This window comes from Neolamprologus brichardi, chromosome 7 (assembly GCF_056152115.1).
Source record: "Neolamprologus brichardi isolate AB-2024 chromosome 7, ASM5615211v1, whole genome shotgun sequence".
Taxonomy (NCBI): domain Eukaryota; kingdom Metazoa; phylum Chordata; class Actinopteri; order Cichliformes; family Cichlidae; genus Neolamprologus; species Neolamprologus brichardi.
The window spans coordinates 43,725,610-43,739,133 of record NC_142110.1 but is presented as its reverse complement, the minus strand read 5'-3'; the positions used below and the strand labels follow the sequence as shown (position 1 = coordinate 43,739,133).

General features: G+C 40.6%; 1 protein-coding gene across 2 annotated transcripts; it reads left to right on the top strand.

Annotated features, from left to right (window-relative positions):
• The first annotated feature begins 1,752 nt into the window (after nucleotides 1-1,752).
• plgrkt (plasminogen receptor, C-terminal lysine transmembrane protein) lies at nucleotides 1,753-12,985 on the top strand. Of its 2 annotated transcripts, XM_035907016.2 has the most exons (6): nucleotides 1,753-1,836; nucleotides 2,135-2,231; nucleotides 9,515-9,645; nucleotides 9,743-9,852; nucleotides 10,718-10,846; nucleotides 12,422-12,985. In XM_035907016.2, exons 2-5 carry the CDS (start codon nucleotides 2,151-2,153, stop codon nucleotides 10,843-10,845), a joined length of 450 nt encoding a protein of 149 aa, XP_035762909.1. In that variant the 5' UTR covers nucleotides 1,753-1,836; nucleotides 2,135-2,150; the 3' UTR covers nucleotide 10,846; nucleotides 12,422-12,985. The 2 variants fall into 2 exon arrangements, with proteins under 2 accessions (XP_035762909.1, XP_006788833.1); XM_006788770.2 differs by lacking the exon at nucleotides 12,422-12,985 and having other exon boundaries at nucleotides 10,718-12,144.
• The last annotated feature ends 539 nt before the right edge of the window (nucleotides 12,986-13,524 follow it).

Genomic DNA, 13,524 nt, shown 5'->3' with positions numbered 1-13,524 from the left:
CAGAGCAGTCAATACTGTGGAATTTTTGTTTGGCATGTAAATGTATTTGTAAAAAGTACCATTTAAATCAACACACACGCAAAACCAAGATGTTTACACAACACGTAACAAGTCATGTGCTGAAAGCTGGAAACCTGGAGTTGAATGAACAAACCTTATTTGAGGGAATTTTTACCTGCATGTCAAGTCATTCCCCACGTGGAATATACAGCAGGGTGTCATCCAGACATTATCCTGTGCCAACCTGCATAACATCGAACCATAAAACATTTCTGGGTTTCCCATGTGCTTACCTCTTGCCTGAATCAGGAATATCAACTAATGTGACGAGAAGCTTTATTTTCACAGTCTTTTTCACTTACGGAAGTAAAACAGGTAAAATAGCTGTCTGTCTGTAAAAGGTACTATGACAAAGACACGGTGTTGGCGAGGCAAGGATATTTGAAACACTGACATGACATCTTTTATTTATTTTTCCTTTAAATGTTATTAATTAAAATTATTAATAAGTAAATTATTGTATTCAAAAAGAAAAACAGATGTAATACGGAGAAGTTTTGTCCACAGTGACGACCGTTCACACATGTACTTAACACTGTGACTTCTCTGTGTGACATATCTCTACACGGTTTATTTAAGTTAGCGTTTGTCATGTGAAGTTGCCAGGAAGGTGACAGATGAGAAGTTCCCGCTGCCGTTGTAATTCACTGATGGTACATGATAGCTTGGCTTGATATGAGTCACTGCAGCATGAAACTATCACATAAGTCCAGTTCATTTTGCTTTTGATTCATGAATTCACAAGGGAAAAACTGAAGAAGAACAAGCATGGGATGCTATTTTTCCCGCAAATTCATGGTAGGATCATGTCACACCTGATGGCTCAGGTGGTTCAAAGTCCAAAAACTCCAGCCGTGACTAGATGAAATTTCATCTGGCAGTTTAACTTCTGTTTCACTTTCAGGAGAGAAGAAGTTTCAGAATTCATCAAAGTCCACCGCAGCTCCGAGTATATCTCAAACTATATCACTATTAGTGCTAAATTAATGCTATTCCATTCTTCAAATACAAGAATAAATAAAACTGACAGGAATTCATTTTCATTTTGAAAGTCAGTCCCTCTCTCTGCTGGTCATGTATCCACCATCCACACTGTTAAATAGGAATACTAGGCTATATATTATTATTATTATTATTATTATTATTATTATTATTATTATTATTATTATTATTATTATTATTATTATTATTATTATTATTATTGCTTTAATATAAACTCCACCACCGGAGTTTACGTATCTTAAATCAAGCCATTCATTCAACGAGTCAACGTGTAACGCTACTATTTAAGTGACCCATGAGAACCAATAGAGGGAGCCAAACTACACCATCTAACTCACTTTAGCCTTCAAGTAATCATTCTGTCCCTTCCTATACTCACTCTGACAAAATCATCATAGATTTGTTTTGTTTTGGTTGATCTTGTCAACTTGCTTTTGTGTTTGTTTTAAAATAAGTGTTTTACAAATGTGACTAAAATGAAAACTGAGATGAAAACCTATAAAAACTATTTCCTGTGTTTTAATTGTATTGCAGTCTTTGTTGTTTTCTATTATTTATGTTTTATTATTTATTATTTTCATTTCATTCAACTTACTCTTTATATTTCGAATGCAAATAAATGAATGAATAAAACAAAAAAAAACATTTAGTTTAGCCGGAAGTAAGACGTCATTTCCTTCCGCTAAAAAAAGCAGTGCGCGCAGCTTTTATTTTGACGATCTACCCCGGAGTCCTTTCCCCAGCATTTAGCTTACAGTCTTCAAAGTGTTTGGGGTATGTAAAGCTTTTATTTTAAGTTCTCCAACTTGTCATGAAATATAAAAGTTTATACTGACAACAGTTTCATTTAGGTTAAAGACAGTAGTCGTGTTGTTATTCGCTAACTTAACGGAGTTGAGGCCTAAAGCTAAAGCTGAAGTGAAGAGACACTGAAGGACTGAATAGGTCACTACATGCTGAAACAAATCCAGTTTGAAGCAGGTGGCTTTTTTAAGCCCGCCTCTGGAATTTTGTTTGCTGCTGTGATGAGAGCAGAGCAGCACGTTTGAATGACTGCGTGTTTAATTCACAGAAACGCCAACGCAGCCATGGGTGTACTACTGTCCAAATCCATGGATGACAATTTAAAAAAGCAACAAGAATTCATGCTAATGAATGCACGGCTGCAGGTGAGTAAAAGTGCACCCACTCGCACATCACCTCTGACCTCTGCTGTGACATCTTTCACCATCTAGTGAAAGATGGTGAAAGTGAAAAAGCAAAAAAATAAAAGAAGCAGATCCATCCGCTTATCCTTTTCAGGGTCGCGGGGGGCGCTGGAGCCTATCCCAGCTGTCATAGGGCGAGAGGCGGGGTACACCCTGGACAGGTCGCCAGTCTGTCGCAGGGCCAACACACAGGGACAGACAACCATTCGCACATTCACACCTAGTGACAATTTTGGATTATCCAATTAACCTATCCCCACAAGCTGCATGTCTTTGGACGGTGGGAGGAAGCCGGAAACCCACGCAAACATGGGGAGAACATGCAAACTCCACACAGAAAGACCCCGGCCTGATGTTGGAATTGAACTCAGGACCTTCTTGCTGTGCGGCAACAGTGCTAACCACCGTGCCACCGTGCTGCCCAAAAGAAGCAGATTTTAAAAAAAATTTTAACGCATAAAATAGCCCCAAACCTTCCCACCAAAAAGTTTTACCTTCATACTTTGAAATTGTACTAGTTGCAGATGCTGAAATGATGTTGGACTAAGTTTAAATTGTGCACTTGTTAATTTGCATTATTTTTGTATCGGCTCCATGAGTACGGGAGACATCCACAGCAATTGTAGGTCTGCAAACATTTTTAATGTCTCTGACTACAACCAAATCCATTTAGACCCACTACTTAGTTACTCTCTGGAGGAGGTAATTAACTACACTGCTCATTGTCTGAGTAGTGTGATCACTGTGCATTACTTCCTTTCATGTCCCACACACTGACACAAATCCCTATCCTAATGACGACACGCATACCATCTTTCTTTTAGTGTTTAAGTATTAGTACACACCAAAGTCAAAAACCAGCCCAAAGAGATTCCACAGCAGGTACCACTGTGATTCTACTTAAAGAGGAAACTTGCACAGGTAGAAAAAAAGGTTTGTTGCCCTGGTGAAGATCATGCTATGGCTTATGGACTGGGGTGAGCATACACTCAGCTTTAACCTCACTCTTGTCACTTTTCTAGCTCTTATTAGTGTGTTAGTAAGATGTGGATCCAAGTCTGTAAAGCAGTTCTGGAAGGTGGGGATACATATTCTAACATGTGGTCTAGTTCGGTGTGTTTTGGAGGGAGGAAGGTTCAGGGTTTAAGTAGTCATCATCATGGGCTGATCCAATTAGAATGAGAATAAGCAGTCAATCATTTACAGGTTTTGTCGTTTTATTGAATAATGGGTAAAGGAAGGAAAGACACACATGGACTGCTATCTCTCAGCTGCCGCCCCATGTGGGAGTGAAGAAAGAGTGAGGGGTAGGTGAGTGCAGTCCTTATATAACGAGTGACAGGTGAGTGCAATTAAGGCCAAGCACCACACCCAATCAAAGGTGAGGAAAAGAAACAAGGTGCATTTGGTGAAGTGAATGTGCTGAAAGGTGAGCCTTTACAACAGCCGCCCCCATATTTCTACTGAGAAGTATGTTCAAAGGATTAGAGATGCTCTTTTTCATGAAGCAGGGGCAGAGGAATCAGACATGCTACGGGTCTAATATAGGTTTAGGGGGTCGACCTAGAGGTCAACAACGCAGGCCAGATAGTTCAGGGGGCCGACCATGTAGCCAGCGGTGGCGGCAAAGCAGGTCCAAATGCCAACCGCGTGGGATGCAGCTGCAGGCCCAGACCTGCAGACCGTCGGGCAGTTTTGCAGGTGCTGGGGGCACCTCATACTCTGCTGATGGTAGAGTATGAGGTGGCTGAATGAATTCAGAGCCATCAGCGGATACAAGGATGTGCTGGAGTGGTTCTCCTGAATCTGAACTGGAAGATGTGAACAAACATTGGGCATGCGTGGAACTGCTCTGGGGTTGGAAGTCTGTGATTGGACCTTGGAGTGTCCATCCTAAGCAGGTTTTGACTGCTGCAGGAGATCCAAATGGTCCATGTCTAACTGGTGCAATAGGCGTAATAAGGTGGGTATGATCAGAGCCTATGAGCAGTAGTGGAGCTGCTTTGTTAATAAAGGTTAATGGGATACCTTGAAGATGCCTGTATCTCCGTTGAAGAGAGGATACGGGGTAGGTGTGTTCTGAAAGTGCTAAGTGACTTGTAGCGAAGGCATTATTAATTGTGTAAGTTTTCTCTGGATGTGCGATAGGAGAAATCTGGAAACTTACAGAAGAACCTTGAATAGTTTCAACTTCTTGATGGACAGTTTTGAGTGATAATTTTTCAGCTTTCCCAGTTAGGTGGAGATGCTGAGCTGCTGATGTCAGAAGCATGGTAGGTTGGGAGCCATCGTCAAGTACTGCATATGTTTTCAGGGTTCTTTTGCCATTACGCAGGAGCACTTTCACAACTTTTAATAGTACACTAGGACAGTCACTAGGTTTATCAAAGTACAGTGTCCTCACTACAGGATTAACTTCAGTTCTAGGTCTCTGATTCACCTCACATAGGATCTGTAGATGTCTTCCCATGCAGGTGGCACATGCTTTCCTCAGATCACACTTCGCAGCCTGATGAGTTCTAGCACAACGCCAGCACCGTTTGTTTCTCTTTATCCAGTGTATTTTCCTCATCCTTTGTCTTGTTAATGAACTCAGGGCACTTGCTAATGTGGTGTTCAGGTGAGCAGCAATATGCACATCTTGCCTTAGTCATTATGATGGGTTGTGCTGCCTGTACAGGATCAGATGCATTTGTCCCATGTAATATTGTTGTGAGTGGAGAGGTGTACTTATGGGCAGGTCGTGGCTGGTTAAAGGATGAAACGGCACTGTCCTTTCTTGGTTGACACTTGCACTCCATTTGCAACCAGGATGAGAACAAAGGTAAGTCATACATCATATCTCCTTGTTCCCTGTAAATGTGCCGTTTGAAGCGACTGGAATGCTCTGCGGGCAACTTTTTGAGTAGGCGATCGACATGGGAGCCACATTTTAGTTCTGTCCGTCCTTGATCACCCAGAGTGCTAAGCAAACCAACTAAAGCTTGCACACGAAGAGCAAAGTTATCCAGAGTCTGACCATCACCTGCTCTGATAGGTGGAAGCTCCAGTATATTACGTAGCTCTTTCATTGCTAGCTGTCTTGGTTGCCCGTAACGCTCATCAAGAGCTTTTATGGCTTGAGTGTATGGGTCAGGAGCATAGGAAAAGGAAATAGCTAACCGTTTAGCTTGGTCTACTTTCAGATGATCGAGAAGGACATGATATTTAAAGTTCTCTGTCTCATGAGGGTCAAGCAGGTTAGTAAGGGCCATTCGTAACAGCCTATACTGGATTTCATCTTCTCTGGTAAGGTCTGGGAAAGAAGGACCCTCAAGCTTATACACATGTGTTCTAGTGCTAACAGGGTGACTAGAACTAGCAGTAATGGGTACCGAAGGTATTTGTGCATGCAAACCATCAGACGTAGCTGGTTGCTGCTTTACAGGAGGGTGCTGCCTTGGTTCTTGAATGCAAACAAGAGGTTGAACACAGGAAATCTGGTGCGGACCTTGCAGTGGTGTGGCCAGGAAATTAAAAGGAGTCTCATCTGGTGTAGGAAAAACTGGTCTATGTAAACCACTTGAAGGAACTGCAGCATCTAATATTGTTGAATTAGGGACAGGAGGGCTAGCAGCCGGAACTGCACCAGAGTGATAGCTAACCTGTGGGGGCTGAGAGGGTGATTGACATGTTGCTGGATCAATCACTGGGAACTGCTCATGTTGCTGATGCGTTTGGGGAATGGCTTGTAAACCGCATACAGAGGATTTGCTTTCATCAGATGAGACACTGTGAATTGAAGATCTGGAGGAACTGCGAGAATGGGGAGGAGATAATTGAATCATAAGTTGCCTAATCTCCCTCATCGTCATCAGGAGTTCCCTCATCACCTCATCTTGATTTGTGGGTAAAGGAGCAGGGGATGTCTCTGGTTGACTTTCTGACTCCCCGTCAGGATCCTGCAGCCCATGTGTCTGAGTCACTATGCTGGCATTCTGTTTGACTCTCTGCATCACATCTAGCACTTCTACTTCCAGGATACTGAACATCATACTGCTGCAGGTGGGCAGGAGGTCGCCTTTCACGACCGGAACGTCTCAAATCTTCAGTCAATGGCTGCTGTGAATCCACTACTCCGGCTCGGAGGACCATGTTTTGGAGGAAGGAAGGTTCAGGGTTTAAGTAGTCATCATCATGGGCTGATCCGATTAGAATGAGAATAAGTAGTCAATCATTTACAGGTTTTGTCGTTTTATTGAATAATGGGTAAAGGAAGGAAAGACACACATGGACTGCTATCTCTCAGCTGCCGCCCCATGTGGGAGTGAAGAAAGAGTGAGGGGTAGGTGAGTGCAGTCCTTATATAACGAGTGACAGATGAGTGCAATTAAGGCCAAGCACCACACCCAATCAAAGGTGAGGAAAAGAAACAAGGTGCATTTGGTGAAGTGAATGTGCTGAAAGGTGAGCCTTTACAACACGGTGCCTGATACACAGTTTCAAAAATCCCCTGTGGCTGCTCGTATGTACGGTACACATATTTTGAGAATGGACTTTCTAGGAATGAGGAATTGGTGTCATCAAAATGGATTTATAGTGGGGGGGTTTGTTTTCTTTCAAGGAAAAAAAAACTGATGCAAATATTTACTGACATCAGAGCATTATAGTGACTTCCATTAAAAAAAGAAAAGAAAGTAGATCTTATTTATGTGAAATTGGAAAACCCGGACACCGACAAATGGGGAAAAAAAGGGGGGGGGGGCATTTTTAGTCACAAAAGAAAGGATTTAAAATTCTTCTGTGGAAATACAACACTGGGCTCAGATGTTTATATTGCTGTCTTAAGCAGGAGGAACTTTCTTTGGAAAGAGGGGTCAAAGCTTTCTGAAATCTTTCCAAATTACTGTAACTGTAAGATGCTTTTTTTAAGTGCCTATTTTCAATCCCCTGGCAATATTTCAATAGAATTGAAATCTTAGCATTGGTTAGGGGCCTCAGGTCTTCTCCTTGAGTCCTTTCTTTGTGGATTTACTAGTGCATTTAGGAACATTACTCCATATCCAATTTTGGACAAATCCTTTTTAAAAGCATGAGAGCATACAGAGTGCACAAAAGTCAAAGTTTGCAAACATGTAAAAAAAAAAAACCTAATCCACAAAAAAACCCTAACATGAAATATTTTGTATTTATCAGGAATACCTGCTGCACATATTTCCCGCGTGTATTTGCTCTGCTTTTCTTTCTCACATGTTACATCTGTTTCTTTCCCTTCTTCCAATGTGTAGATCATAATGATTTGTGTGCATCTGTTTTCAAGTTAGTGTCCCGCTTTGTGTTCATACTTGCACCCCTCACAGTCCTGTCCCAGAGTCACAGTCTGCTGCTTGTCTGAGCTTGCCAAAACCAAATCTTTTCCTTTTGATATTCCCACCAGCAGATATGTTTGTCTAGTTTTGAATTACACATCTACACTAATAGTGCTAATTTATCACTTATGGGTTTGTAGCTATCCCATACAAACAGCCTGTAGAAACAGAAAATGGTAAAGAATGCTATACAAAGACCCTGAAGTATTTAATGTAGATGACACATTATCATTATTATTGTTGTTATAAGTGTTCATTATTATAAACACTCATGAGTCATTTGGCAGAATATTGAAGGAGCAGTGAATGTGGATGAGTTTAAATAGCATCCAACCATCCAAAGTAACAGTGGGTGGAGACGAGTGTCAGCGGTAATTTGTGATGGATAGTTGCAGACTGAAAGGAAAGGTTATAAAGATGCTATGATGTGTGGTTTGGAAAACTGGAGGTGACAGAGTTGAAGATGTTAAGATTTTTTTGTTTGGAGTGATCATGAAGGACATGATTAGGAATGAGTACATCAGAGGGCCATTTCAGGTTGAGTGCTTTGGAGATAAAGCTAAAAGGCATGGACCTGTGGACAGGAGGGATAATAGATAACTGATGTAGAAGATGGAGCTGCCAGGGTGGAGGAAAAGAAGAAGACAACAGATTTGTGGATATAGTGAAGGAGGACCTGCCAAGGGTTTGTGTGATAGCGGAGCCTGTAGAAATAAGAGCACAGCTGAGCATTCATTACATGATGCAACAAACAAGTAAAACGAACAGTGTTCAAGAAATGTAGCACCTCTTGTCCTCGTGAATACACAGTGATGGTGGCAACAGATATAATTATGCAGCTTAATATCAGCATGCACGATGCTGTCAGATTTATTTTAAAATCATTTTGTTCACATAATGCAGACTGAAAGGAATAGTCTAACTGTAACTAATAATGTGAAACCGGTGGCTGACCAGAAAAGATGTGCAGTGATCTTTACTTATGTTATGTATTTGTGTATATGGGCATATTGAACTGCTTCATTTTTATAAGATGGAGACCCTGCAGCATCTATGTACTTAGATGCTGGAGTGCGTTTCAGGATAGTTTATTCAAATTTAACATCCTCTATCTTCCATTTACTTCCTCTTTTGTGACCCAGATGAAGCCGTCATGAAAGCTGACCTTTCAGCGATCGTGTCACCCCATTTCCCGTTCCTGCAGCTCATACACATGGTGTGGAGGAGCGGGAAATGCTTTCTTTTCATAATTGCATTCTTCACTCATTCACAGCATGTGCCATTAAAGGGGGACACCCTTAAGTGTGCTCAGATTACTCACTAGTTTGTTTCAGCGGACGCTGGCTTTAAAAGAACAAACACTGTCAATTACAGAAGTCACTCCTGTAATTTCCATTGAACTAAAAGAGTGTACAGCCAAGAGTCGATGTCAGGAGTACGAAACACCCAGATTGTGGAGATGAAAAGTTTGTCACTTCCTCCTTCCCTAGAGCGTAGTGTTTGTAGTTGGCATGTTTACAGCAGTGGATTCCAGGGTTTAGTTTCATGACTTATCAAAAATTCCAAAGAAACTTCTCAAGCATACATAGAAGTTTTGTCTGGGCTCCCAACTAATCACATCTCTGTTCACGTAATGTACACTTCCTACAAGTTTTTAGGGGCTTTTTTTAAAAAGTACTAAGCCTTTGGTGCTTATGGAGATCTCTTTTAAACTGTCTGTACTCTCATAAAACAATTAACTGATGAATCAGATGATTATTACAGCTCTGATCAACAGTAATTGACTGAAATTGATTATAACTGAAAATGAAATCTTACCAAGCAGGGAAAATTTTATTTCATAATTTCTTCTTAATTTATTTTTGTGTGTCTGTGTGCTCGCGTGCATGTGCCCAGATGGAGCGCCAGATTCTGATGCAGAACCAGATGAGAGAGCGGCAGATGGCGATGCAGATCGCCTGGTCCAGAGAGTTTCTGAAATACTTTGGCAGTTTTTTTGCAGTGGCCACAGTGGGACTAACTGCAGGGTGAGATCTGACACAAACACACACAGATTCATCTCTGTGTTGTGCTTTTATCTTTCCAGTTAAATGTTGTCTTCTATTTATCATCATTTTTCTTTAGAGCTATTAAAAGAAAGAACCCAGGCTTGCTGGCTCCTATCATTCCTCTCAGTTTCATATTTGCCTACCAGATGGACAGCGCCTATGGAACGCTTATTAATCGTATGAGAGGTAAAGCTACACACTTATAGGCATCATCATCTTAAGGAAACCTGTTTAACATTTAAAAAGAGGGTGCACAGCTGGGTAAATAAATCCTTATCAAGCATTATATAGTGATTCTTTGCTTTGGTTTTAGAGGATTATTTTACTTTGAACAGCAGAACACAGACTCACTATATCCAGAAAACCCAGGCTCTAATATACAGTTAGGTCCATATATATATTTGAATACGTGAATAGTGTCTGTTTACCAAAACAGTTTCCACTTTCCGCTATGATGGGCATCTATATAATGTGTAGACTCCCAGCTTTCGTATGAGAAAATCCACATTCAAATCGGATGAAGGTTTTGGAGTTTCGGCCCCTTAACATGTGTCCCCCGCTTTTTAAAGGGACAAAAAGTAATTGGACATTTGACTGAAAGGCTATTTCATGGGCAGGTGTGGGCACTTCCTTTGTTATGTCATTATCAATTAAGCAGATAGAAGCCCTGGAGTTGATTTGAGGTGTGGCGCTTGCATTAGCAAGATTCAAATGAATAAATGTTATTTTATTTGTCCAGTTACTTTTGATGTCCTGAAATGATGGGATTGCATTTTAGTTCTCACATCTTTTTGTTCAACCCACTGAATTAAGGCGGACAGTCGGCAGTTCAACTGGATCTGAGTTAATTATATTTAAAGTTGTTATATTTAAAATTAATTGTGGTAATGAACAGAACCAAAATGTCTCTGTCCAAATGGACCTTACTGTTTACCAAATAATGCATCTAAATGTTTAAAAAATATTGCTTAGATATTCATTAATTACATTTTTAAAAAATATTGCAGTCACTAATTATACCCATTAAATGTGTTTTTCATGATGTCTTTAGGGGAAGCTGAGGATATCATGGAGACTGAAAATGACCGTCTACAGTTACCTCAAGGGACTCCAACCTTTGAGAGCATAGAGAAGGCCCGCCGTGCTAAAAGCAGCCTCAGTGCCTTCTTGGAGAAATAATGTAATTAGTTATTGTCTAACAGCGTGGTTCCAGAGAGGAGCTGCAGCCACTGTACATTTCGTTTTCAACAAACCACAAAGACTAGGAAGTGGCTCACAAAGAAACCTCAGGTTTAGCTGTCCAAAACATACCCACTCCCTAAACGCTACACAACTATACTTTATGTAGCATTAAGGTAAAAGCGGCCTCAGCTCCTTCTTGGAGATATAATGTAATAATTTATAGAACAAACGTCCTCTGTCATGGAAAATTTCAGTGCCTGATTGGTGTATGCCACATGTTGATCCATGAGTTAAGTTTTATTACAGTGTTGTAAGAGCATTGTGTGACCACAGCAGATAACTTGTCTCTAAATATTGCACAATTGCAGTTATATCACCAATGTTTTCTTTAGGTTGTTATTTTCCAGGGTTTGCTTTGATTATGTATGATGGACTTGAAGGGAAATTGATAGTAATATTAATCAGTTTATGTTATCTCTCTGGGTTTTTTTGTTATATTTAGATGAACAAGAATACCAGCTGCTTTAAGCCTGGTTCATGAATGTAATGATGATGATTGAACAAAGTGGTAAGACAATGATTGTTGACTTTCGTCAAAGCTGCAATTAGACCAGTGGAGAGCAGAAATTCTCTTAAACACTCTTCATAACAGCTCATTTTATCTGGCTGTTTGTGTAATACGTCGCCTTTAAAAAGCTCCTGAAACATGTGTCTCATCAGATGACTGTTGCAGGTCAGTTATACACTTGCCTCTCTGTTTAGATGATAGACCGTATGTGAAAGATGGACGTAGCATCCAAACCCTCCACTTTTTCTCCTTTACATTCAGCTCCTGCTGTCCTGGAACAGCAAAGGCTTGCCCTTTCTTTCTTATTTCAGTGGCTACAATCCATCCTTTGTATTCAGTCTGCGGTTCTTTTCTATCCGGGTCATAGACGTGTTACTTTCTTAGAAGCTTTGTTTTGATGAAATCTAAATTAGATTTCTGCTGCCCTCTGCCAGGCTGGTAACTTTTGCAGTTGCCGATAACCAACAGCTGAAGTGATCAAAATGTAATGGTGCATCATTGGTAAAGATTCTCAGACATTTGTATTGACAGCTAAAATGTATTATTTTCAACACTAAAATTTTAATTATAGGTGTGAGGGAGCTTCAATACAAAGCTGTTGGACCTCCAACTTTTTTTAAGCCATCGCAGTAGATTTAATGCAGAATAATCCAAGGTGCTGATATTTATACTTTGTGTTTGACATCTGGAAAAAAATTTAAATTAATAAAAAAAGAAAATTGAAAAGATTTTAGTGTCTGAATTGATCTTTGTGACAAGGACACCCCCTGAATGCAAAGCTGTAGAGCAGGGATGTCAGTGTTTCTGTTAATGTAATGAGATCTTTTAATCTCAAAGAGCAGCAACTTAAGCAGTATGTGGGGTTTTTTTTGTTTGTTTGTTTGTTTGTTTTTAACATGATAATGAAATGCTGCATAGTAAATGACATTTCTCAGGATGACTCTTTGGGCTTAAATTGTTAGAAGTTAATGTGTAAAGTTATGTCCTCTTTCATATTTTCCACAGCCATTCAGTGGACTGGAGTGGTGCGTATTTCACAGTTTGAGTGTGAGAGAATTCCCCGACAGAGAAACAGTGAAACTAGCAGAGCCAGAGCTCAGCAAAGGCCAGAAATGTTATAGATCCTACTTTTGGCATCCTCAAAACATGCTGGCACTCCATCTTCTTGTGAGCCTTTGAGGGTCGGCCTCTGTTTCCTCCCAAAGTTGTGGGGGCCTGCTGCATCCTCCACATAATATCTGTGTGGCAACACACGATGTCTACCAAGAAGAAGGAGAGGAGGCGACGCAAGCAGGACAAGCCGAAACAGTTGAAGGCACAGGTGCAGACAGGAAGCTTTCAGGAACCTGTGTCTGAGCCAGGCTTGCTGCACAAGTGTCTCCTGAACAGCTACCTGCATGATGTAGTCATGTTCAAACAGCAGCTAAGGCCACAAGAAATAGCCTGCTATTGGTTAAAGAAAAAAAGGGTACATATTTTTCTCCTAATTAGTGTTGCTGTATGAGTATGGAATCTATTTGTTCAAATTGTAAATAGTGTGCATTAAGTGTTCTTTTTTGTATATTTGTTTATTCTTTATAAACCTCATATGTTCGTAATTGTATAGGTTGAATTTTATGTACGCAGAAAAAAAACTCACTTCACATTTGACATTTAAAGTGTTTTATTTAAAGTTTGTCAACAAGTTTCTCAAATAGTGACAGATATCACTCTGCCCTTTGAGTAGCTGCCCTCTCCCTCTCATGCTCCCTAGCCAGAGCCTGTCTCTCGCTGTCTTCCTCTCTTTCTGGTTGGTCCTTTAAAAACGGTAGGATAGCCTGGCTGTCCCTGGGCCTCTTCCTCAACACTTCTGTAGAAGGGGTCGAGGGTGTAGTGCGGATTGCATCACCTGTAGTGAAAGTCAGGTTTGCTGGTAGACTTATTGAGTGCTGCCGCTGGAACACAGCATCCATCATTAGGGCTGGGTATCGTCACTGACTTGTAGAACCGATTCGATTCCGATTCACAAGGTCCCGAATCGATTCCATTCGATTCAATTCGAGTCGGGGAAATTTTGCCTCAGACAGTCAGAAATATTATAATTCAGATCAGTACATTTACATATTTTT